This window comes from Lepidochelys kempii, chromosome 9, assembly GCF_965140285.1.
Source record: "Lepidochelys kempii isolate rLepKem1 chromosome 9, rLepKem1.hap1, whole genome shotgun sequence".
NCBI classification, from domain to species: Eukaryota; Metazoa; Chordata; order Testudines; family Cheloniidae; genus Lepidochelys; species Lepidochelys kempii.
Genome location: NC_136388.1, coordinates 34,408,561 through 34,435,732, shown reverse-complemented (window position 1 = coordinate 34,435,732; position 27,172 = coordinate 34,408,561). Strand labels below are relative to the sequence as shown.

General features: G+C 41.5%; 1 protein-coding gene across 11 annotated transcripts in view; it reads right to left on the bottom strand.

Annotated features, from left to right (window-relative positions):
• Window positions 1-6,352, bottom strand: part of SPHKAP (SPHK1 interactor, AKAP domain containing) — a 106,600-nt gene extending 100,248 nt beyond the window's left edge. For 5 of the 11 annotated variants that reach the window (XM_073359839.2, XM_073359841.2, XM_073359848.2 and 2 more), the window contains exon 1: window positions 6,239-6,352. In XM_073359839.2, the coding sequence (XP_073215940.2) occupies window positions 6,239-6,270 (32 nt within the window). In that variant the 5' untranslated portion in view covers window positions 6,271-6,352. Of the gene's footprint in view, window positions 1-3,565; window positions 3,641-5,962; window positions 6,214-6,238 lie in introns of those variants that run through there. The other 6 variants (XM_073359842.2, XM_073359843.2, XM_073359844.2 and 3 more) reach the window with 4 other exon arrangements.
• Between the last annotated feature and the right edge of the window lie 20,820 nt (window positions 6,353-27,172).

The following is a 27,172-nucleotide window of genomic DNA, read 5'->3' as shown; positions in this document are numbered from 1 at the left end:
CAGATTACGATTAGTCCCTATGTAAAATACACTGTATTCTAAGCACCCTATCCTAAGATGCTCACAGGTCATGTCTCCTAAGAGTGAAAAACAGCCATTTTATTCAGTTACAAATATAAATATCTTTAGACTACATAATATGTAGACTCCATCTCCATTACTTTAAACCAAAACAAGCTGCTGATAGAATGCAAACCCATGCCTTAGTATTGTTTAACATTTAACAACCCCCATAACACACACTGGATGGCTTGAGTAATTTCTGTAACCAGGGCTGTGCTACTCTAAAATGCTAATCAATTTCACATCCAGTAGATTGCAACTTCACACACACTACTGGCATAGTTCAAACATGGTACTTGCTTTTGAAACAAATGAACAACACTGCATTGAATTTCACTTGATTTATAGTGTGTGTGTGTGTGTGTGTGTGTGTGTGTGTGTAAAAGCTCATAATTACCACAGTATATAATGTGAGGTAAAGACTACATGACCTTTTAATCTAACTCCTTTTAACAAATACATTGTTACAATTTTGTAGTTCCTGATAATCTAAGACACCACCTTTTTATGGGCTGGGGGAGGGCTGTGTTGTATTTCAGAGTTCTTTTCAGATTGCAAGCTTTCTATCCAGATGTTACTAGCAGAGCAGTCTTTTCCTTTAATAAACATTAGAACAACTTATTCAGAAGAGGTAAACAACATCGGTAGTACAATTAACTTTCTTACATTAGCACTAAGAGGGTGGCACATCTACAAGCCAATAGTAGCATAAAACTGTCGGTGTATGTACAAGCTGATTTTTAGGCATGTTAGACCATTTCCCCACTAATCTGATGTCTTTCCACTAGGAACTGAAATAGCACAGACCATGTAAAATTGAAAGAGATTAAGACCATTCTGAATACACTGCAGAACTGTTTATTCTAATATAAAATTTCCCTCTGATCTTCTGTGCAACTACTCTATTTTTACACTACCAATGAAACAATCTTCATAGGTTGCGTATAAAGAAGCTGGCTTACATTTAAAGTCATAATTATGACTAAAAATTTCAAAAAGTGCATCTTCAAAGCATGTGCACATTCTGGGTCTGCTCAATGCCTGGAACATTCTTTGACTTCAATGGGAGTCCCGTGAATGGGGTGAAAGTCATGCTTCTGTAGAGGGCCAGCACAGTTACACTTGCATTTTCCAGACTTAAGTGGAGCACACAGGCCCTGTGCTGACTCTCTGCATGGAGAGAGTTAATTTCACTGATTTAACCAGTTAAAGGATTGAGCCCACTAGCTAACTAATCCCCACAACACCCTTGTGACAGATGCATGTTATAACCTAAGTGCTTCTGTTCTCCATGGATATGTGGTCATCCAAGTACATGCAGTATAAAGTGTGCTCAGTTCAATGATCTCAACTGTCCTGCAAGTTTTTAAATAAATAAAAACTAGTAGAAAATAACTCTAAACAAAAACTGTTGGAATAGTCCCCTACTAGCCAGTGTAAATGCATGAGTGGGCTTGGGCACACCCAAGCTTTACTTAACCCCTATTTTGAAGACTTGTGGGACAGCTTAAGCATGCACAGGTCTTGTGCTGTCTCTCTGCACAGTAGTGAAGCAAGCAAATTCCCAGCTGGTGAAATTAAGAACTACAGCAGCTGGTTCTAAATGACTTTACCACAAGGTGTGTGTGTGGTTTTTCTCTTTTTAAAGTATATTTCTTAACTCCTGAATCCAAATGAAGTTTTATCAAGCATTTAAAAGGATGAATCTTTATTCTTTTTCAATCACTAGATAGAAACAGGGGGATGAAAATTAGAATCCCTTTAAGAAGAGTTTATTAGATGACCAAGTCCATAATCAAGCAAGAGAACAAATCTGGCTAAAAGCCCATCCAGGTTCAGTGGTGAAATGAAGGCAGTAAGTGGGGGTGGGGGGGAGGAAGCAACCTGTAAGGGGTGAGGTGGGGTAGGGGGGAATGAAACTGACAGTAAGCAATCTAAATTAGAAATGAAATGAAAAATTGCTAAGAGAATCTAAAGACCTTATGAGGTGGGAGGAATTAAGGAATTCCCCCCCCCCATGTTGGGAACAAAAGAGATTCTATCACAGTATAGGCGCAATAGTAGATGGAGATGGTAAAACTGTTAATGATGCAGAAAAGACCTAGTGTTCAACATATTTCTGTTCTGCATTTGGAAAGAAACAAGATGAAAGACTTGTGTCACATTAGGATGATGAAGTACCTTCCAGTCCAGTAGTAAACAAGGATGATGTTAAACAGTATCTACCAGGGATAAGCATTTTTAAATCAGCAGCCCTGGATAAGGCGCATCCAAGAATTCAAAAAGAGCTGGTGTAGGAGATCGCTGGCATAGTGATGTTCATATTTATTAAATCTTGGAATACTGGGGAAATTCTAGAAGACTGTTTGTTGTGTTTTGAGATAGGTAAGGTGAGATGATCCAGATAACCACAGAGTAACGAGCTTGATCTCAACATTGGGTAAAATAATGGAATAGCTGTTAGGAGTATAATTTAAATCTCATACCCTTTCATTCTTTAATGTTTGGCAACATGATTTTATTATTATGATTTTGACTTTTTGGTTAATAACAATAACTGCATTGGTGTAATATACTTAAACTTTTGTAAGGTCTTTGACTTAGTACCAAATGGTGTTCTGATTGAAAACATTAGAACCATACAGTATCAAAGCACACATTAAATGGTTTAAGAAGTGGCTAACTGTTTTCAAGTAGTTATTAATGTGGAATCCTCTTTGAATGGGGGTGTTTCTAGTAGGGCTCCAAAGGATCAGTACTAAAGTCAATACTAATCAACACTTATATCAATTACCTGATAGTAAATATAAAATTTGTGGATGACACAAACTTGGCAAAATAATGACAAGGCAGCCATACAAAGCTATTTTGATCACTTGGTAAGATGGGGGGGGGGCATTCAAACAATGAGTTTTAATACAACCAAATGCAAGGTCATACCTCTATGAACAAGGGGTGCTCACAATGCTTACAGAATGGGAAACTACATCCTGGAAAGCGGTGATTCTCAAAAAAACTCTAGCGATCATAGTAGAAAAGGAAATGAACATGAGCTCCCTGTGTGGTGCTGGCTGTAGCTAAAAGGTCTAATAATGCATTCCTTGTACGTATAAACAGGGCAGTAGTGAGCTGGAGTAGAGTGGTGAAAATCACCTCTGCATATGGGACTGGTGATACTGGAGTTGTATGCAGCATTACAATATCAATGTCAAAATTTAAAAAAAAAAATTGTTGGAAAAACTGGAGAGGGTGCAGAAAAGAGCCACAGCTGACTTCAGGGCTGGAGAAAATCTCTTTAGCATGAGAGACTTAAAGCTCAATCTGCTTCAACAAAAAGTTGTCAAGAGGTGACTCATTTATGGTGTATAAGTACCTTCACAGGCAGAATATTCTGGGTACTGAAAGGCATAACAAGATCCAATGGTTGGAAGCTGAACCCAGACAAATTCAAATTGGAAATTAAGCACAACTTTTTTTTTTTTAAATAGTGAGGGTGACTAACCTTTAGAACAACCTACCACGGGAAGTAAGTGGTAGATTCTACATCTTAGTCTTCAGATCAAAACTGGATTCCTTTCTGGAAGATATGCTTTAGTTAAACATAAGTTAATAGGCTCAATACAGGGGTAACTGGTGAAATGCAATGGCCTCTGATACGCAAGAGGTCAGAGTAGCTGATCTAATGGTCCTTCTGGCCATTAGAATGAATCCCTTTCAATTTAAGACAGATTTTGGTTATGAGGGTAGACTGTAAAAACAGCTCTGTAGTCAATGTTTGAAAACTTATATAGATTTTTTTTTTAAGTTCACTTGTGTATTTTAGGATCTGATCCTGCAACTGCATCCTGATGGAGGAGAGGAAGGGCTATCTTCAGGGCAGCCAAGTCACAAGCTTAAAAACATGCAGTAGGGATGCTACTCACAAGGTTGGGGGAGGGGAGACTGAATAATTGCCAGGAAATGTTATGTTGCCAAGAAAAGCAGCACCCTTCTTTTGGGGTTTCTTATAAGAAACACATGAGCAAGTTTTCTTCAGTCTTCTCTACTAAAATAAAGACAAAAGCCCTTATCTTGCAACTACTATTCACTAAGTGTTCCCATTAAAGCCACTGGAAGCTGAGATAACTGACATGGGGAAGGTACAGAGTTATCACTATGTATTTTCCCTCTTTTAACTGCAGGCACGCTTAACATCAGCATTAATTTTAGTTCTGTTTAGAGTGCCTTACTAGAGGCAAAAAAAAAAAAAAACCCATTGTATCCACTGCTAAAACCTAAGATGCCTTGATCTCTAGTAGTAAACAATGTCTGTTGTCAAGAATCAAAAGTAAACCGCATTTTGAAGATTACTCTGAGAAGCCTGTTGTAACAACCCTTAATATTTTCCTTTTGGCATCAATTTTCTCTTAAAAAGGAAATTCTCTCACTTACACGATCAGCTGTTCAAAAATGCCTTATCTACATCTAACACGGCTGCTACTCTGAAACCTATAGAACTGAGACAGCCAAGAAGGGTGTACTTGCATTTTGCTCTATTACTATAAAATGAGTGTGGTTGACACACACAGGCTGTCCGGTGAGAAGGGATGAAAAAGCCGCTAGGATATCTTTTTTTTTAATTGCTTTCCTGAAAAACCAATAACCTTATTTGGATTGGTTTTTAATGTTTATTTTCTGTTCAGTGTTTAAGCCCCCTAAATGTTTTTTTTATTTCTAATGTTTTAACTTAAATCCAAAACTACCACATTCACAGCTTTTTTTAAAAGCCCTTTATCTTGCTGATCTCTAGATTTTATTTTTGCATATACACAAATGTATTCAGAAAAATGTAAAAGTACATTCCATCGCATACTAAGTACAGTGTTAAAATACAATTTAATAACAGTTTTGCATACAGTGATTTCTACCCATATTCTGCTCTTCCTAAATTATGCATTATCTGGTCTATTTCTTTAAAACTCTAGACACCACTGTTTTACTTCAACAGTTTTCACAATATATGAAATGATTATTTGTTCAAAAAAGCATACTTCTCTTCTGCAGTGCCTCTCTGACTGATGTGTACTAGTAAAATAAATGCAGACCGCTCCAAATCTGAGAGAATATTACTAGCTTAAAAAACAAATCCGCAAATGTAACTACTGCTGCTCCACATAGTTACACTTAGCACATTCATATGCACAATTCATATTCACTGCTATATGCTACACCTTTTATTTACTGTTTTTGCCCCAGCCTGTTATTTTCTTAATCAGCATGAAAGCCATGATAAGATCTGCCATTTCATTTTTATAGCACTTAGTTTTACACTACTGCTACAGAAATGAGATTGTGCCAAAGCGAAATCAACACTATATTACAAGGGGCTGAACATCATGTTCTAAGAGAGAGAATCTGCTGGATGCAGATATTAAAAGTAAACAACTGCTAGTTAAACAATCCTACATCTCACTGAACATTTAGGATGAAATGTAATTTTCTAATGTCCCACTTTTCATTTATCAGAAATCCCACTTTCTCTACTGCCCGGCAAGATTTTTCTCTACTACAAAGCCATCCTAATACCCTATCCTTGCTTTAGAGCTGTTAATTTTCAAGATCTGTATCACTATTTTTACAGAGACAGTGTTGCTCTGGCAAAGAGGGGAGAGATTTTAAATCCCCCATGAATCAGAGTTCCCTCACGGCTTTGCTGTTAATTATTATTAAGGTTAACTAGGACCCTTCACAGCAAAAGTTTTTGCGAGGCACTGAGCACCTGCCAGCCGTTCCGCTGGGCTCTCTGGAGAAAGTCACCCGAGGGAGGGTGGCTACAGGTCCCTATGAGCTTAGCCCCCTTCGTGCTAGGGGTCAGGAAGCTCCACAAGCCAAGGGGGCTGCGTGTTGGGCAGTACTTAACTGGGCAGCTGGCAGCCCCGAGCTCCCCGCTCCTTCTCCTCGTTCGCTGTCTCACTAGCCTGCTCCCAGTCCCCTTGCCCCGGCAGCCCGTTTACAGCGGCGCGCCCGGAGCGCTTCGCTCCACAGTCCGCAGGCAGGAGGGGAGTCTGCGCCCCAAATCGCCGGCCAGAGCTCCCCCTCCGCAGCCGGCTCGCTCCTCGCCCCAGGGGCGTTGGCAGGTGTCCGGCGAGCAGAGCCAGGGGCCCGCGGTCCCACCCGGGGGCAGCCCGGCTCCTACCTGGGAACGGTCAGCAGAGAATGGCCGGCCATGGCGAGGAGACGAGCCCCGGGCTCTGGCGGTGTCAGGGGAAGAGCGAGGGCGCAGGGCGCTCCGCCGCTGCCATCGCACCGCTCCAGCCCGGCTACGCGCCGCCCTCTGCCTCGCTCCTCCCCCCGCTCCCGCTCCCGCCCCCGGGAGAAGGGCGCAGGCCGGAGCCGCCGCCGCCCCCTGAATTCCACCCCGACTGCCCCCTAAATCCCGAGCCCTGGTGCCACGGAAACCGGAATCCGCCACCTGCACCCGGCTGCTCCTTGGCCCTGCTGCTGCCCCAACTTTCACGGCAAGGTCAGAGAGTCCATGGAGTTGCTCTCACTGCACCAAAAGATTCCGGACCTCCATGCCTCCTGGCATGCCAGTGCCACAAAACCTGGGCTCTGACACGTGTATCTCGCCCCAAGCCCCGAATTGTACAATCTGTGTGAAAATAGGAGTAGCTAGCTGTTCCTCCTCCTGTGGATAAATCTGCCCCTGATGCATCCCAAGCCAGTAGCACTGGAAAAAACACATCTGAAGCTTGCCGATTTTTAACTCCAGTTCTCCCCCAATTCTACTAAATAAACAGTAGCCCTTGATGTACCAAAATATCCAAACTGTGTTGTAAGCTGGCACTGCAAAAAGTGGTATTTGGTACCAGGATCCTCTGCAATCCAGCTAATTTTTCTGAGCACAAACTCAAACGTGGTAAAAGGGAAGTGCAGATGCTGCAGTTTTAGGACATCAATGCATCCCTGTTGTAAACACCATAAAAACACTGATCCTTCTGGATCCTACCACGTTTTGGCCCCCTATCTTCTCAAATAGTACAATTAAAATAGACAACAGATGCTGCTACTTCTACATGACCAGAAGAATCCAGGCTTCAACAAGTTCCAGTGCAAGAGCATTTCAATCTCGCCAACGTAAACTTCGGTCCAGGGACTCCTGTCTTCTCCTGTGTAGCGTCCAAATGTGGCTGCTCGTAGTCTGTTATAAAAATCTGAACACTCGTGCATCCTGGCACAGAGCACTATCCAAATGCAAGTATAAATCCCTTAGATTGCTTTGACGATCTCTGTCATGAGATCATAGAATCAGAAATGTAGGGCTGGAAGGGAGCAAATAAACCTTCCTGAAAGGTTTGTCTAACCTGATCTTAAAAGCCTCCAATGACTGGGATTCTATAATCTCCCTTGAAAACTAGTTCCAGTGCTTAATTGTCCTTATGGTTAGAAAGTTTTCCCAACTATCTAACCTAAATCTCTCTTGCTGCAGATTAAGCTAATTACTTCTTGTCCTATCTTCAATGGACATATAGAGCAATTGATCACGGTCCTCTTTCTAACAGACCTTTTATTTGAAAACTAACAGATCCTTCCTTTAGTCTTCTTTTCTCAAGACTAAATATGCCCCGTTTTTTTAACCTTTCCTCATAGGTTTAGAAAACCTGACCTTTTATCATTTTTGGTGCTCTCCTCTGGATTATTCCAGTTTGTCCGCCTCTTTCCTAAAGTGTGGTGCCCAGAACTGGATACAGCTGAGGCCTCACCAGTGCCAAGTGGAACAGAACAATTCCTGTGTCATATAAAACATTCCTGTTAATACACCCCAGAATATTAGCCTTTTTTCAACTGTCTCACATTTTTGAGAGACAAGGTGGATGAGGTAATATCTTTTAGTGGACCAACCTCTGTTGGTGGGAGAAACAAGCTTTCGAGCTATGGAAAGCTCTTCCTCACGTCTGACTTGCCCTGACCTTCATCAGGTCTGAACAGATGAAGAGCTCTGGATAGCTCAAAAGCTTCTCTCTCCCATCAGCAGAAGTTAGTTCAATAAAAGATATTACCTCACCCACCTTGTCTCTCTAATATCCTGGGAATGACGCAGCTACAGCAACACTGCATATCACATTGTTGACTTCCATTCAATTTGTGATCCACTGTAATCCCCAAATCCCTTTCAATAATATTACTGCCTAGCCAGTTATTCCCCATTTTGTAGTTGTGCATTTGCTTTTTTCTTCCTAAGTGCAGAATTTTGTATTTGTCTTTGTTGAATTTCATCTGGTTGATTTCAGACCAATTCTCCAGTTGGTCAATGTCATTTTGAATTCTAATTCTGTCTTTCAAAGTGCTAGCAACCACTCTGAGCTTGGTGTCATATGCAAAAGTTATAAGCATACTGTCCACTGCATTATCTAAGTCATGAATGAAAATATTGAATAGTACTGGACCAGGGACGTTCTCCCAGTTTAAGAGCAAACCATCCATGACTACTTTTTGAGTACAGTCTTTCCACCAGTTGTGCACCCACCTAATGGTACTATCTAGACCCTATTTCCCTAGTTTGCTTATGAGAATGTCATGTGGGGCTTCATCAAAAGCCTTACTAAAATCAAGATATATCACCTCGACTCTTTCACCTCTATCCACTAAGCTAGTAACCCTGTAAAAGAAGGAAATTAAGTTGGTTTGGCATGATTTGTTCTTAACAAATCTGTGCTTGCTATTCCTTAAAACTCTGTTATCTTCTTGGAGCTTACCAATTGTTTAATAATTTGTTCCATTATCTTTCCAGCTATTGAAATTAGGCTGACTGATCTATAATTCCCCAGATCCTCTTTATTCCCTTTATTTATCTTTATTTTAAAGACAGGTACTATGTTTGCCCATCTCCAGTCTGCTGGGCTCTCAGCCGTCCTCCATGAGTTCTCAAAGACAATTACTACTGGTTCTTATTTCTTCAGGTAGTTCCTTAAGTACAATAGGGTGAATACCTTTAGACACTGCTGACTTGAGTACATCTAACTCATCTAAATATTCTTTAACCTGTTCTTTCCCTATTTTGGCTTGCAGTCCTTCCCCCTGTTAATATTAATTGTGTTTGGGTATCAGGTCAAATGTATCTTTTTAGTGAAGGCTGAAGCAAAATAGACATTTAACTCCTTAACCTTCTTGATGGCATCTGTTGTTAGGTTTCCTTCCCTGCTAAGCAGAGAACTTACACTTTCCTTTGTCTTTCCCTTGCTCCTAATATATTTATAGACCCTCTTTTATTTTCTTTTATGTTCCTAGCTGGGTGGAACTCAGTTTTGTGTCTTAGCCTTTCTGATTTTTGTCCCTACATGTCTGTGCTATTCTTTTGGACTCATCCTTAGTAATTTGCCCATGTTTCCACTTTTAGTAGGATTCCTTTTGGATTTTGAGTTAACTGAAGAGCTCCTGATGGAGCCCTATTGGCCTCTTACTATTCTTTCTATCTTTGCAACTCATCAGGATAGTTTGCTGTTGTGCCTTTAGTATTGCCTCTTTGAGAAACTGCCAGCTCCCCTGAACTTCTGTTTCCCTTAGATTTTCTTTCCATGGAACCTTATTTACCAGTTCTCTGAGTTTCTTAAAGTCTGCTTTTTTAAAAGTCCATTCTCATTAATCACTCCTTCCTTTCCTTGGGCTAATAAAATGTATAATTTCATGATCACTTTCACCCCAATTGGCTTCAGCCTTCAGATTCACAACCAATTCCTGCCTGTTAGTTAGAATCAAGTCTAAAACCATGTCCCCATGGTTACCTCCTCTAATTTCTGAAAGAAAAAAGTTGTCCCCGATGTATTCCAAGAACTTATTGGAAATTGAGTTTTGCCATATTATTTTTCCAACAGATGTCTGGATAGTTAACATCTCCCGTTAATACTATGTCTTGTGTTTTTGATATTTCTGTTATTGTTTCTGTGCTTCATGCACCAATTCCTCCTGATCAGCTAGGAGGATGTGATCATTCACATCTACTAAACCACTTCCACTGCAAAAGTTCAGTGTTATGATATGAAATTTAGCTGTATTTAAAAAATCAAGACATCAGATCGGAATTACTGTGGATTCCCTGAAACAGTGTATTGGTTGCAGATTTATCTGATGTAAAAGGATCACTACATCAGGGTCCACATTTTTGGTGCACAAGGTGCTGCAATACTTGTTCTGTGTTCATGCCATAGAATTTGGAGGTGGAAACTAAACACTATGTGGTTCCAACAGGATCCATGTAGTGTTGCCAGCTCATGATTTTATTGCGACTCACACAATATTTTAGTGTGTCTTCTTGAAGTCCCAACTCCTGGAATTATGTGATTGAAATAAGAATTTTTTTAAAAAAGGTTTCTAGTCCGCACAAATAAGGAGATATTTTGACAAATGTGAACTCTAAAGTCTCAGAATTCAAAACGTTTAAAAAGAACCCAACTTTTTTTTAATCTCATGTTTTTTAAGACAATAGTATGGGGTTATTTTTATATAGTGGTTGGGTTTTTTGTTTGTTTGTTTGGTTTTTTTGAATGCTTGGCTTTGACCAGGGCTTTGGAGTTGTGCTCTGTCTCCGCTCCAGCTCCAGGCAAAAACCTGAAGTTCCACTGCTCTGGAGCTGCTCCGTGCTCCAGCTCTGGGCTCCGCTCCAAAGCCCTAGCTTTGACAATACTGAATGTGTTGAATCCAGGGTTTTGTTGCACTCATGCATGAGGGTCCAGAATTTTTTGGTGCAGTAGGAATGGCTAGACTTGGTCTGTACTTTGGCATTAAGAAGATAGGGACTTGATCTTCCCAGAAGGATCCAGGTGCAGGAACCATGTGTTTGCAGTGCTCATGTTCTGGGGTGCATTGGATCTTTGATGCAGTGGGTGCAGCTGGTGTTCTCTAGTTAGGTGCTGGAATTTGCAGGATTGGAATTAAATTTGGCAGGATCCAATAGTTTTTGGCAAGATCCAGCTTTTACTCCCATTGCCTTCAGCACTTCATGTCCTCCTGCCTTTTCCTACAAGCCCTTTCTTACTTCCCCAAGACCATCTCATGGTCTTCTTCTTCTGAGCCCCTTCAGCACTCTCTCACTTCATTCCCCCAAATCACTTCAAACAAGCCCCTCCCTCATATGTTCCTCCTGATTCTCCACACACATTCCCTGCTTCCAGTGCTGACTCCCAGCCCTAGTGTCTCTCCTTGCCTGAGTATTTTTTCAACTCTCCAACATTCACTCTCACCCCTCAAATCTCCCCCATAACCCCTGCTTCCAAATCTCATATCTCCCATCAACTGCATCCCTCCCTCTAACTCCTCTTTAAGTCTCCTAGTTTTTGACTTTGCATCAGCGATCCTGCTCTGTATTTTAAGTTTCCCCTAATCCTGTCTTCCCTGCCTCTGTGCTTCTCCAGTCACCAGCTGTACTCCTTAACCTTTCCTACATTCTTCTGCACTCAGTATCTCTCCTGTTCCTCTGTCTCTCTAACTTTCTCACTCTTTCCCTTCCTTCTCTCTCTACTCTGGCTTTCCTTCTGTCCCCAAGACCGCCTCTGTAATCCCAAAGTTTGAGTCCTCCACTCTTTGACTCTTCCATACACTGATATTATCCCCATCTGTCTCTTATTTTCCAAACATCCTCTGCTTACAAACAGTGATCATCTGTAAAACTCCTCCTTAATACTCTCCTGAACTTCCAGTGGCATTAACTTCCTGGTACACTCTCTCAGACGCATACTTCTATGACTCTTGTATTCTTCCTTCTATTTGTCCCTCATTCACTTCCTTGACATTCTGTACAATAATCATTTTTAAGCCTCTCTGATTTTGTTAAAATAATGCCTTAAACATTCACTTAGCACCCTGAAAGCCCAGTGAGCTATGAATTATATTTTATACAGCTTCCCCACCCCCCTTTTACAGATGTGGGGTGGGTGAGAAATAAGACTCAAACTTGCCTGAGGCCATTCTCAATCTGTTTGATTATTTCAGACTGTCTTCCCCTTAAGTCCATCCATCATGCTCTCCTTTCCATAAATAAATGTGTATTGCTTTCCTCAGTTCTTGTACCTCTACCGTGCTTGTTTGCCTCTCTCTTTACTCCTTCTTGCATCTCCCTCTGTCATTCCCACTCTTTCAGCTTTTCTACTGTCATTCTTTCACCTCTCAGAAGTCATGAATTTTTATCCACAGCTTCCACATTCCTGTGTCTGGGCTTCATGGATCAGCAGGGAGATTTTGCCTAACCCCCTAGGGGGAGGGAGACTCAGCAGAGGGACAAATCTTCCTATTACCATCTTTTTTACTGCCAGTCAGGTGGGGCTGCTGTGGCTTCATCTGCTTACCTGAAAGCTGGGGGCACCAGAAGTTCCTCAGCCAGTTTCTCCTGCTTCTTTCATTTCAGAGTCTCTGCCCTGGTGTGTTATCACTGGTGAGCCAGGGAGGAGTGATAGCTCTGGAGCAGCAAAGCTCCCCTAAATCTGAGAAAGGGGGAAGAATTCTTCCTCTGCTGTGCCCAGGCTCCCCTCTATTTTAGCCTCTGTTCTAGAAGATGTTATCTCAAATGCTGCTTTCTATCACACAGACTGCCGCTCATCCCTCTCTTACTCCAGTAGATTGCTTTGAGATTACACTATTTGATTTTTAACACATCCTAAGAACCAATTTCAAACCCTCTCATTCCTAACCAATAATTTGATTTTCTTCTCCTTTTTCTTATTGTATTAGACAGCAGTTTGTCATTCTCTTATTATTTGGCTTTGTCACCCTGTGAAAACACTGCTTCAAGATTCTGACTGGCACAATCACTGGTTCCATCTCCCCATCATCCATCCCTGACAGCATCTCTCTCTCTCTCTCTCTCTCTCTCTCATTCCCTCTGTTAGAGCACCATTTACTTATTCTCTCGCTCTCTCTCTCTCAATCTATTATTAACTTCCTCACAATCTACTCTTGACTCATTCTTTTATTGTGCAGGTAGCCAAATCAACTACTCTCTGAACTCTGTATTCTAAAGCAGGTAGCAGTGCCTGGCTTGTCCCTTTGCCTTTTTCTGTCCAGTAGTTTGAGAGTGTTAATAGGCAAGCTAAAAATCTCTTCCTTTCCCAGGTCCCCACATGACAGCTCAAAACTGATTACTGTCAATCATTGCCTTTTCATTCAGAGCTGTATGTCATCCATAGCATACCCATAGCTTCCAGATCTGAATAGGCAACAGCAAAAACATTGTTATGTCAGGAAAGCCAGCTCCACCTGCATTTACCACATCAGTCTAGGACACAGTCATCATTAGGGATAATGGAAATTCATGGACATAGAATGTATGCATATTCTGAGGATTTTGCCAGTTTATACAATATCTAAGCTTTCATTAAAAAAAAAATTCTAGCCCTTCTGGTTGGAAAGATAGGTTTGATAGAGTAAGCTGCTGCAATGCTGTCAGTTCGAGCTGGCAAAGAAAGACTGAAACAACAGCATCAAAAGACGTGTTGACCCTTTCCCGGTAGCTGCCATATCAGAAAATGTGGCAATGATTCTTGAAAAGGCAGAGGGAGCAAGGCTTACATCAAGAGCTTGACTTGATACCAAAGCCTTGCCCATTCTAGGCAAAGAACTATCTTTGAAAGCTGTGCTTAAGCATGACTCCAGTTCAGTCAGACATGTCTTGGCAGGCCTATCTAGATGGGGACTAGTCCATGTGGGTCCCAATACTGGATGGTGTTTTCAAAATGAGGTCCCCTTGCTTGTCTTCTGAGCAGCTGTCAAGGTTCCTTCCCCACTCTGAACTCTAGGGTACAGATGTGGGGACCTGCATGAAAGACCCCCTAAGCTTATTCTTACCAGCTTAGGTTAAAAACTTCCCCCAGGTACAAACTTTGAGTTGCCCTTGAACCGTATGCTGCCACCACCAAACATTTTAAACAAAGAACAGGGAAAGAGACCACTTGGAGACGTCTTTCCCCAAAATATCCCCTCAAGCCCTACACCCACTTTCCTGAGCAAGGCTTGATAAGAATCCTCACCAATGTGTACAGGTGAACACAGACCCAAACCCTTGGATTTTAAGAACAATGAAAAATCAATCAGGTTCTTAAAAGAAGAATTTTAATTAAAGAAAAAGTAAAAGAATCACCTCTGTAAAATCAGAATGGTAAATACCTTACAAGGTAATCAGATTCAAAACACAGAGAATCCTTTTTGGCAAAACCTTAAGTTACAAAAAAACACAAAAACAGCACAGCTTATTTTAACAGCCATTAAACAAAAGGAAATCTGATGCATTTCTAGCTACATTACTTACTAACTTAACAGGAGTTGTAAGGCTGCATTCCTGATCTGTTCCTGGCAAAAGAACCAGACAGACAGACAAACCCTTTGTTCTCCCCTCTCCAGATTTGAAAGTATCTTGTCCCCTCATTGGTCATTTTGGGTCAGGTGCCAGTGAGGTTATCTTAGCTTCTTAACCCTTTACAGGTGAAAGGGTTTTGCTTCTGGCCAGGAGGGATTTTATAGCACTGTGTACAGAAAGGTGGTTACCTTTCCCTTTATTTTTATGACAGCAGCTCTGTTACAGAACCATTTTACTAAATGAGACTACTGCAAGGTGTAATGTTAAGCACATGGTAAGTGTTTGCAAGCTTGGGGCCTAAAAAAGGAAGAGCTTAGACAAGTTCGAGCTTAGCATTGTATTTAATAGTACTGTCTATGTATAAAGTCAAGGTTGTGCATAATGTTTCCAGAAGCAGACCTTACTTTGTAAAATCTTTGGGTAAGGAACTATATACATAATATGCAGTGTCTAGCACAATGAAACACCAATGCGGATCAGGGCCTTTGGCCACTACCATGATTTAAATAATAATCAATCTGTGTAGACTTTTGCAGATGCAATTTTTTGCCTACATTTTGCTTGTGCAATTACCATGAAGTGTGCATGCAAATTACTAACTTGATGCTTATGTAGCAATTTCCACACAACAGCAATAATTCAACTTCCAAATGAAATTGCAAAAAAATGCACCAGAGGAGCTATACAAATTTAAAATATAAAAGTCCGTTTAAAAAATGGACCTGAAGAAGAGTTCCATGTAGCTTGAAAGCTTGTCTCTTTCACCAACAGAAGTTGGGCCAATAAAAGATTTTACCTTACCCACTTAATTTTAATTAACTATTTTAAATTAAATGGACAAAGTTGATCCAGGTCTTGTCAGTATTCATTAAATGTTTGATTACTGCTGCAGATACTGTAGTTTCGTGTTTGCATATGTAGTTGATTGCCAGGCACAATTTATTACTTCAGATGTTTGCAGAATTTATTAATCAGGTTTTGTAATTTCCCTTTATTTAGTTGGATGCTACAGCTGTTGAGTTCTGACATGGTATAGACAGATATGCATATTTTACTAATTTTTTAAGTGTATGTTACTAGTGAAGTTACACTCTGCTGGTTAAGGTTAAGTGTGTAGGACAAGAGTTAGTTTTAGTTTTGATATGTTTAGTATACTCCAGATGTAGATAGACAGACAGACAGACACACGCTCACTATATATAATTGTGCTTATCCCATTTCATGCAGTTATTGGTGTCTGATTCAAAATTCAGTTGAAATCACTGGAAGCCTTTCTTTTGACTTCATTTGGTTGTGGATTTTGTCCATAGTGTATACGTTGTACATTCATTAATAGGAATTACACCGTGCCATCAAATTCATATTACTAAAGGAAGCAAGTGTTACGTAAGGCAATCCCTGTGGGAACAGACAAGTTAACCATCTAGTCTAGTATCTTGTCGCTGATAGTGGCATCTTCAGAAGAAAGTGATCTGAAACAGATGGGTAGAGTCAAAGGAGAAAGATCCATATGATTTATCACATCCCTCTGCAATGCATCATATGGTTCCATAATTTAATACATACGGATCACTACTCTGTCCATGGTGTGTTGGTGTACATGTTGTTCTCTCTTACACTCATCTGTACCCATATTGATAGATATTTCAACTTCTCCTAAAATAAGATCTTCCAAATCTCTGGGTGAATGTATACAATTTTAATATTAAACATACAAAATTAGGCCCAATGAAAAAAAATCCTCCCATACTAGTACTCTACCCTCAGCCTACATCCACATTCCCCAGAAGAGGCCTGGGGAAAAAGATGAACTTTGCAGCTAGACCTTACATTTGGACTCCAGCAGACCAACCAAGCCATTTCCAGGGTTGAGGACTCTTCACTGGAAATGTTCTGCCTCCACGGCCTTCCTGACTAAATAGGGGTCTGTTACATTGAATCTTTCAGCTGATCTCAACTACTGTAGTATTCCACAGGGACAAAAACTTCTTAGATGGAACGCTTTTTGGGGCAGAGACTCTCTTTTTGTTCTGTGTTTGTACAGCACCTAGGACAACACGGTTCGGGTCCATGACTGGGGCTCCTAGTTGCTAGAGTAATACAAATAATGATAGTATTTCTTCAGTAAACAAGAATTAAACCATTTATTAGGATCTTATAGGTCAAAAACAACACATTAAATTGCATCTAGAATTGAACTGAAAGACAGTGCAGATCAGGGAGTGCTGGTGTAATGTGCTGCCACGCAAAAGAGCTGCATTAGCTGCACGTGCTGCAGTACCTGAAATGTCCAAGGGGTCGTAAGGTGCCATGTAGAGCATATGGCAGTAATCCAGACGGGAGGTGACAAAGGCATGAATTTGTTGTGGTGAGTTCTGCATCTTAAAGAAAAGTTCGCAATCTCTCGGCAAAGCATATGTGATTGAAAAGCATTTTTGGCTATCACTGTCCTCTGAGCCACCAAGCTTACAAGTATTTGCTTGCCCTATAAGCAGAGCCAGATTAAGCATTAGAGGGCCCTAGGCAAAATACATGTATGGGCCCCTACTTTCTTATGAATAATGACAAACAGCTGTGTGGTACACTCATCATGGCCATGCTATGGATGCTTCTGAACCAGCTCCTCAGCCTGCTGCTGCTCAGGGCACTGCTCATAGTCCTAAAACCTATAATTGCCAGCAGTAACAAGTTACCACAAAGCTCTTTCTAAGCAAGCACATTTATTTTTAAGATGAAAGCATTACAGAGAAAACATATTAAAAACAATAAAGAACCTACATGCATGATAATAAGCTTACCAAAAATCGCCCCCAACTCCAGCAAGGGCTCTGGTAGGAATCAATCCTTCAACTGGTATTTTTCTGTAGTTATAAGTTCATACTTAGCACAACCATGAATAGTTCAGTCTTTCCTTTATGCAGTTTGGGCCTTTGATCTTGAGACTTCAAGAACAGATAGGCAGTAGAAAAAGGTCCCTTCCTCAAAAAAGGTCCCTATTTTAATGAATCCTTATTGAGGTTACAAGGACAAACCATCCCGATGTGTAGAAAGAATAGTAAATATGGCAGGTGACCAGCTTGGCTTAACAGTGAAATCCTTGCTGATCTTAATCACAAAAAAGAAGCTTACAAGAAGTGGAAGATTGGACAAATGACCAGGGATGAGTATAAAAATATTGCTCGGGCATGCAGGAGTGAAATTAGGAAGGCCAAATCACACCTGGAGTTGCAGCTAGCAAGAGATGTTAAGAGTAACAAGAAGGGTTTCTTCAGGTATGTTAGCAACAAGAAGAAAGTCAAGGAAAGTGTGGGCCCCTTACTGAATGAGGGAGGCAACCTAGTGACAGAGGATGTGGAAAAAGCTAATGTACTCAATGCTTTTTTTGCCTCTGTCTTCATGAAGAAGGTCAGCTCCCAGACTACTGCACTGGGCAGCACAGCATGGGGAGGAGGTGACCAGCCCTCTGTGGAGAAAGAAGTGGTTTGGGACTATTTAGAAAAGCTGGACGTGCACAAGTCCATGGGGCCGGATACGTTGCATCCGAGCCTGCTAAAGGAGTTGGCGGATGTGATTGCAGAGCCATTGGCCATTATCCTGTAAAACTCATGGCGATTGGGGGAGGTCCCGGACGACTGGAAAAAGGCTAATGTAGTGCCCATCTTTGAAAAAAGGAAAGAAGGAGGATCCTGGGAACTACAGGCCAGTCAGCCTCACCTCAGTCCCTGGAAAAATCATGGAGCAGGTCCTCAAGGAATCAATTCTGAAGCACTTAGAGGAGAGGAAAGTGATCAGGAACAGTCAGCATGGATTCACCAAGGGCAAGTCATGCCTGACTAATCTAATTGCCTTCTATGACGAGATAACTGGCTCTGTGGATGAAGGAAAAGCAGTGGACATGTTGTTCCTTGACTTAAGCAAAGCTTTTGATACTGTCTCCCACAGTATTTTTGCCAGCAAGTTAAAGAAGTATGGCCTGGATGAATGGACTATAAGGTGGATAGAAAGCTGGCTAGATTGTCGGGCTCAACGGGTAGTGATCAATGGCTCGATGTCTAGTTGGCAGCTGGTATCAAGTGGAGTGCCCCAAGGGTCGGTCCTGGGGCCAGTTTTGTTCAATATCTTCATAAATGATCTGGAGGATGGTGTGGATTGCACCCTCAGCAAGTTTGCAGATGACACTAAACTGGGAGGAGAGGTAAATACGCTGGAGGGTAGCGATAGGATACAGAGGGACCTAGACAAATTGGAGGATTGGGCCAAAAGAAATCTGATGAAGTTCAACAAGGACAAGTGCAGAGTCCTGCACTTAGGACGGAAGAATCCAATGCACCGCTACAGACTAGGGACCGAATGGCTCGGCAGCAGTTCTGCAGAAAAGGACCTAGGGGTTACAGTGGATGAGAAGCTGGATATGAGTCAACAGTATGCCCTTGTTCCCAAGAAGGCCAATGGCATTTTGGGATGTATATGTAGGGGCATTGCCAGCAGATCGAGGGACGTGATCGTTCCCCTTTATTCGACACTGGTGAGGCCTCATCTGGAGTACTGTGTCCAGTTTTGGGCCTCACACTACAAGAAGGATGTGGAAAAATTGGAAAGAGTCCAGCGGAGGGCAACAAAAATTATTAGGGGACTGGAACACATGAGTTATGAGGAGAGGCTGAGGGAACTGGGGATGTTTAGTCTACGGAAGAGAAGAATGAGGGGAGATTTGATAGCTGCTTTCAACTACCTGAAAGGGGGTTCCAAAGAGGATGGCTCTAGACTGTTCTCAGTGGTAGCAGATGACATAACAAGGAGTAATGGTCTCAAGTTGCAGTGGGGGAGATTTAGGTTGGATATTAGGAAAAACTTTTTTACTAGGAGGTTGGTGAAACACTGAACGTGTTACCTAGGGAGGTGGTGGAATCTCCTTCCTTAGTTATTTTTAAGGTTAGGCTTGACAAAGCCCTGGCTGGGATGATTTAATTGGGGATCGGTCCTGCTTTGAGCAGGGGGTTGGACTAGATGACCTCCTGAGGTCCCTTCCAACCCTGATAATCTATGATTCTATGATTCAAGGTGTAGCTTCAAAAGGCTGGGGTTTTGCATAACCAGAGGTGGGGAACGTAGAGATTCCCAGAAAAACCACTTAACATGGTTTGTTCCAAAAGTCCATTCATGTCTGGCCCATTGTTCAAAATAGTCCTTTGACGTTCACAACACTTCTCAAGGTTCACAGTACTACATAAACTTTGTATTCAATACAATGGACTCCAAAGATAATTAAACTTAATTCAATAAGGTTTTTTAAGGAAATTACATGAACTTGCTATATATCACACCTAGTTTGTCTAGGCCTTAATCTGTTTATGAGCAACGAGAACACATCACACAGGTGCACTGCAAGCTCCATTTGCCTTCTATGTGATTCTAGGGATGTAGCTAAGCTAGGTTTGATCTAGCTAGCACAGATGATGATAGCATTGAAGCTGTGGTGGCGCAGGATCTGCAAGCCTGCCCAGGACCCTGGTTATGTACTCAAGCAGCTAGCTTGTGTTTACTGATGCCCCCAGAGCTTCACTGCTATTCTTTTTCAAGCTAGCTAGATAAAATCTAGCTCAGGTATGTCCATATGTGTTACAGTCACATCTCTGATTGCAGTGTAAATGTACCCTAGAATTAGTTCAAGGTGTTGGGCCTTATCAATAAGGGGGTTCTGGTCTATCTATATTAGGAAAGTTTTATCTGTAGTCTCCAATCATTTTTGAAAATGGGATTTAGGCACTTGGAATCCTCAGTCTCATTGAAAGACATTGGGGCTTTGGCTCTTAAATTACTTAGGAGCACTTGAAAGTTTTATCCTTAGTGTCTGTCTGTGATCCTCCAAAATAGCTGCCTTCATCAGGGATGGTAATTTTGACTGTTCTCTGGGGTGAAATCTCTAGATGCTGGAGGCAAATTATTCTCTGTAGAAGGACTTCAATTATGGAGCTTGTTAGAAGAAAAGCTCAGATGGAATCCATCCACTAACAAGTTCAGAGAATGTATCAAAATACATCAATTTGTGAACATTAACTGAGTTGAACAACTACCCAGACCTCCTCATTTCTAAAACTAAGTAGAAAGAAGAGAAGAGAAGGAGGAGAGAGAAAAGTAGATGAGGAAATATAGGAACAGTGGCTATTTGAAGCACAGAGAGGAGAATCCAGTTTGGACCATTTCTTTGCAGTCCTAAAAACATGTATTCTGTGCCTTCTTAAAATAGTGATTGAGGCATTTGTGACTGGGAAAGGTCAGATGGCTATAGAAAAGTAGTGGGAGATAGGCTAAACAAATCCCTGGTACCAGGATAAGTTAAATGGCAGCTGCTCCAGGTCAATTAAGACACCTGGGGCCAATTAAGAACTTTCCAGAAGGCAGGGAGAACGCTAGGTTGATTGGGACACCTGAAGCCAATCACGGACTGGCTGAAACTAGTTAAAAGCCTCCCGGTTAGTCAGGTAGGTGTGGATGTCAGGAGCTGAGGGAGGAAGTTGTGCTGTTGGAGAGACTGAGCAGTACACACGATATCAGACACAAAGAAGGAGGCCCTGAGGTAAGGGTGAAGTGGAGCTTGAGGAAGTGGGGGTTGCTGTGGGGAAGTAGCCCAGGGAATTATACGTGTCATGTTTCTTAAAGGTCAGCTACCATAGCTGATACTATTAGGGTCCCTGGGCTGGAGCCTGGAGTAGAGGGTGAGCCTGGACTCCCCCCTTTCATTCCCCCCCCGATTAATCACTGAGACTGGGAGACAACAGAGACTGTGCAAGGGAGGATAGCTTCTCCTCACCTCCCTTGCTGGCTTATGATGAAAATGGCTCAGTAGACTGTGACCCTTGTCTCTAGAGAGAGAAGGGTTATGTGGAGGGTCACAGTGAGCCTCTGAGGCTAGCGAAATCTGCCAGGAAATGTGGGACCCACGGAGACAAGGACAGAGCTTTGTCACACATTATAAATACCTAGATAGAACATACTATTAAAGTTGAAAGGAAATTGCTTTAATTTTTTATACTATTACAAGCCCATATTTAATTTTTTGTGTTTATTTTCCAGGTGCATTATGTGTTCATGAGATGAGATGAGATGACCAAGGGGTTGTTAATGAAATCTGTTTGTATGATCTAATATACTGAAAATCAACTCCTGATGTGTGAAAAGATCAGGGGCAGGAGTTACTCACATTTTTAATTCTTTTCTTGAGTGTACAATGCTACATGCTCTTTGATCTAATTTTGGATTTACCTTGCTAAACTGTCAAGGAAACAATGAAAAGCCAGCAACACATATGCAAGTCAAAAGGGTTTAATTGCATGTGGAAGCAATTACCTTTCTTGTTCTGAGTTCATCAACTCAGTAGCCGTAGGAAGGTCTTCACAAACTGGGAAAGTTTTGATACATACTTTTGGTGCCTTCTGCAGGTAAATTACAAATGGAAACCTGTGGAAATGGGGACATAGCTGTGTGTGTGTGTGTGTGTGATAATAAAAGCCAGTTTTTAAATTGAAATATGTTTCCACCTAACAGGTAGAGCCCAGTCAGCAGCCATGCAATCTTCACCACACTGCTACTCTAATGTAGCTGAACTCTGTATCTTTATACGGAATTTTATATCTGCTCAGGATGCCAATAAGGTTGTCAGTTGTGAAAATCTCTTTTTGTGATGTCCATTGGAGATGGATTGAGTCCAGCAGGGAACAAACTGAGGACAATTCATTTAATAAATCACCCAATAGTCATCAGACAGTAAGCACTTGTGGTGCCTACCAACTGAGGCTTGGATTCAACCAACCGTCCCCCTCTTGCAACTGCTTCATATGCGGAAGTCCCATTGATTTTAATGAGATTCCAAAGCATGGAGCTCTTACAAGACTGGGCCCTAAAGATGGAAATGGGGGAGGTTTAGATTGGATATTAGGAAAAACTTTTTCACTAAGAGGGTGGTGAAACACTGGAATGCGTTACCTAGGGAGGTGGTAGAATCTCCTTCCTTAGAGGTTTTTAAGGTCAGGCTTGACAAAGCCCTGGCTGGGATGATTTAACTGGGAATTGGTCCTGCTTCGAGCAGGGGGTTGGACTAGATGACCTTCTGGGGTCCCTTCCAACCTTGATATTCTATGATTCTATGGAAGACCATGAGACAATATCACAGTGCAAACGTTCAGATGTTTCCTAAAACTAAACTGAGCAAGGAGTTGGAAATATATTCTCTTCTCACACTTGAAGAGGGTATTCCTTGTACATATTTCACCTGGAAAAATTCTGGGCCTGATAGATGGTGTAAATTGGCATAGGTTCATTGACTTCCATGAGATTATATTGACTTACTCCATGGTAGGCTCTGGCCCACAGGCCTTCTTAACAAAACAAGGTGCTTTGCTTTTGAGCAACTCCATTTGGTAAAAGCCACAATGAGCTGAATTCAGTGCTTGCTTACACTCTGTGCTACTCCATTAGTTTCAGAGGAATTCATTGGGATTTTGGTGCTGGAATTGGCCAAATGCTTTCTTTTTAAAATATTTTAAAGTGTTATTGTTAGTTATTATGATTATTTATTTAAGCAAGCCTCCAATCCTGTAAACTCTTATTCCCTTAAGAAGTCCTACTTGTGCATGTTGGAGTTTGCAGGATTAAGGCCATTAATATTAACATAATTTCAAATTTTTCACCCCCCTCTCTCTGTTGCATCATAATTGAATATACTAAAACATTCCAGTGAACAATGTGGCTACATTTATCACTAGAGAAAATCATTTTCAAAATCCAGTTTGACATTTTTAAGAGCCATGCCACTCAGAACTACATACTGCATGGAGTCTAAAAAGGTGATTATTGTTAATTGACCAAGTGCCTGATACGCTGCTGTCATTGTGAGGAAGCTCTGTGGAGTGAATTTTCATTTACACTAGTGTGAGAGGAGAATCCGTTCCAAAGATGCTCATAATGGGCTTCAGTGGATCTAGCAACCAATGTCCATAGTGCTGTTATTCTGTTGTAAGACTGTAATATCATCCACAATCTTAAATCAGCTAGCTAGATAAATCACTGATAGATCTATTTCTGTACATGTTAGATTTTGTTTAAGCAACTGTATTCATTTTGTAGTTGCTGTGAATTTATTGTATGTTCTTGCCCAATCAACATCGTAAAAGATATTTAGTCTAAACACTTAATGAAAGTTTATAATCTGTACAGCAAACTTAAAACAAAAGCAGATTTATGGTTTTAATAACATGACACACTTGTGAAGGTGTCAAGGGGACAAAGACAGGATTAGTGTCAAAACAAGAGTAGAGCTCTAAGGCTCTTTTACTGATGTGAAAACTGCTTATGCATAGCACTGGAGGATTATGGAACTGTAGACTTCAGATAGTATCCATATCGGGGGCGGGGGCTGTTTGTATACATAGAATTTAGTGTTCACAAGAGTGAGGCATTGATAACTAGCTAATTTTCCCCATAAAATGGGATTGCTTTATAACTGTACACTTTTTTTCAGAAATACCAAGGTGGGAGCTTCTCTTTAAAAAACTCTGCTCTTTTATATCCCTCCTGAAATTCTAAAGCTTGGCTACTATTTTGAGACGGGACTGCTAGTTGTGTCAAATGGTGATGTAGATCAATAAGGACTAAAGCTGTTGTTAATAAACTCATTTCAAGTGGGATCTAAGGTCTGAATTGAACTGAGATCGCCACAGGTGAAAGGCAAGTGCCCTAATCCACTGTCATCTATTCTACCCTTTTACTATTCTCCTCTTAGAATTTTCACATTGAACAGTAGTCGTTTTGCACCAAAAAAAAAACAAAAACGGTTTTGGAGCCTGTCTTTTTATTGAGAATGGACAGAATACATCAGGAAATAAGTTCAATGTTAGCTTTTTCATGTGAATAAGAATAGTGTAAAGCATACAGTTATAAAACAAATTAATTCTTCCAAGAAAAATTACAAGAGTGATAGGACATAACCTACTCTCTAGAACATCACAGGAAAAGAAAGTTACTGTTTCTTAACAGTAAGATCATGAAGTATAACAGTGCCAGTTTCAAAAGAATTTTATGATTATTGACACATTATTGTAATTTATAAGCTACAGCACTTATGATCACTTTTATTTTCTTCATAGTGTGATGATCTAGAGATTTAATGACATTGGTACACAACCATGCTATATGTTTTTTCAATCCCACCTCAGCTGAGTCTGCTCAACTGAAGCTAGCCTTGCAAGTTTTGATTTGGCAAGGTCTGTATTCTTGAAGCTAATCACCAGAGTATCCCCAGGGCTGGCCATTTTCCCATAGATGGTCAAGAGAAATGTGAACTCCAGAATCTCACTCCTAGAGCAAAATGGCAGGAAGGAGGATGGAATGGCCCAGCTGTAGGGCACCATTCCTGGAGCACAGATAAAAATAGGAGGCCATGGTTGGACTTTTTCAAGTTTGTATTGGCACTGGGTATGTCACCAGAACCTACTGGGCTCAGATATGTTAAAAATGCAATTTGTCAAACAATTACAACTAATGAATGACGAACCGATGAGAGCCAAAAAGTATTCTTAATCAGCTGCACCATAATAAGTGGCAGGAGAAGATCAGAAATAAGGATGTTTGAAGCTGAACCCAGCAATTGCCTCTATCACCACTGGTTCAACTTCAGCAGCTTCCTTGGGATGGACATAGAATGGAAGGTCAACAAATTCCAACGCGTGTTTCCCAGGAAATGCCACGGCCTGGCCAGCAATCACATGGGCTCCAAAAGATTTGGTGGCACAATAAGATGGTTAGAGATGGACACAGACTGAATATCCAGCCAGATCACCTGAAGGACCTACCCAGAGACCAAGCCAGGTGGTGCTTGATCTTCAAAAGTCCTTTGGCGATTTGCCATCATCCTTATGACGGTGATTAACTAACACATTCAAACACTTTGATCAGTTCCTGGGCAACTTGTGAACAGAAAAAAAGGACAGAATCAGACCTTTTTTATTGGGAAGATTCCTCCCACCTCTGGGCATTCCCAGAAACTTGTAAATATTCTTCCCTAATAGTTTGAACAGTCTGATGTCTGTGTGGCTTTTTCTTTAAAAAAAAAGCCTTAAAATTTCCCAAGGGATTTCTTCTTGGGGGTTGATAATGTTCCCATGGGAGTGCTGTGTCCATCACAACTTCCATTGAAATGGAGGACAATGGGATTTTGGGTGCTCAGCACCTTATGGTATCTGGCCCTCAGTGAAGGCTGAAAGTCAAAGAATCTATAAATAGATCTTGTATGTGTTTGAAATATTAGCATAACGGTTAACTCCAAGAATAGCACATAATAGATTATTAAAATGTGGTTTCTTCTCTTAACTAACAGTCTTAAGAGATTCCCCTCACACTGGTGTAAATCATGAGCAATGCCATTGAAGCCAATGGAGTTAAGAGATTGTAAAACTGGTGTAGGGGGAAATCAGTCCTCGGTAGTTAGCTATCATAGGAACCGACTCCATGGGTGCTCCAGGGCTGGAGCACCCATGAGGGAAAAATGCTGCAGCCTCCCTCAGCTCCCACCGATCCCCCCGGCTCCTCCCACCCTCTGGCAGCCCCGTGGATCAGCGCCTCCCCTTCGCTCCCCATGTTCCTGCCCGCCGCGAACAGCTGTTTGGCAGCATTCAGGGGGGCTGGGAGGGAGGGGGCAGGAGTGGGATGCGGCGCGGTCAGGGGAGGAACTGGTGGGGGGAAGAGGTGGAGCAGGGGTGGGAAGAGGTGGGGGTGGAGCCTTGGAGGAAGGGGTGGAGTGGGGGCGGGGCCTGGGGCAGAGCCGGGGGCCAAGCACCCCCCAGTAGTGGGCGCCTGTGCTAGCTGTGACGACATTCAAAAATGGGTCCAGGTGTGCAGTGTCATTAAATCAACAGGATCCCTGCCACTAAACCCCTGGCTCTCAAGCTGTGCCTGTGGGCCACCGGCGGCCCGAGCAGCACAGAGCTGCGGCCCAGGTGACATCCTCAGGGCCATACAGATAGTATTGGATGCGTCTCACATAACACACTGTGGGCCACATATGGTAAATAGGTTGAAAACCACTGTACTAAACTGTAAGCAGTGGCATGCCGTGAGAGTTCTATTAAGGCATGCAACAACTCGCTTGCATGCCTTGATCATGCAAAATGACATCCTCCCTGTGGTGTGACCTCACACGTAGTGTGTGCAAGGCCACTCACGCTGTGCACAAAATAGCAGCATCCTTCCTGGGGGCCGGATGAATCCAGCTTGCAGGCTACCAGCTGAACAACACACAGCCAGTGAGGCATGCAAGGCATGAAACTCATACCTTGCATAAATAGATGGCATGCTACTGACTGTAAAATTATACCAATTATATTACAAGTATTTGAAATTTAAGATTATGACATTCTGATGTAAACCTCTATGACTCAAAGAATAAATTTAGTTTTTTTCTATTGCAAACCATTACTAGCCTTATGGTGAATTACGAAAATATCATCAGCCAGACCCTGATTAGGAAAAGCAAAACTATTCTACATGCTTAAATGCTTTTCTGAATTGTTGCCCAAAGGAATTGCAGATATTTTTCCAGTGTCTCCCCAAAATGTCTAGTTGATATCTTATAATTTTAAATACATTTTTGTAAAATTTAAAACAATTATCTAATTTTTCAAAATAAAGATTTATTGGTTCATTACTCAACAACCCACAGAAACAATCTGTATATCAGAGGTTATGTGATAGCGTCACAGAAGCCACTGACTAACACTTGCTCATGAATCCCAGCTA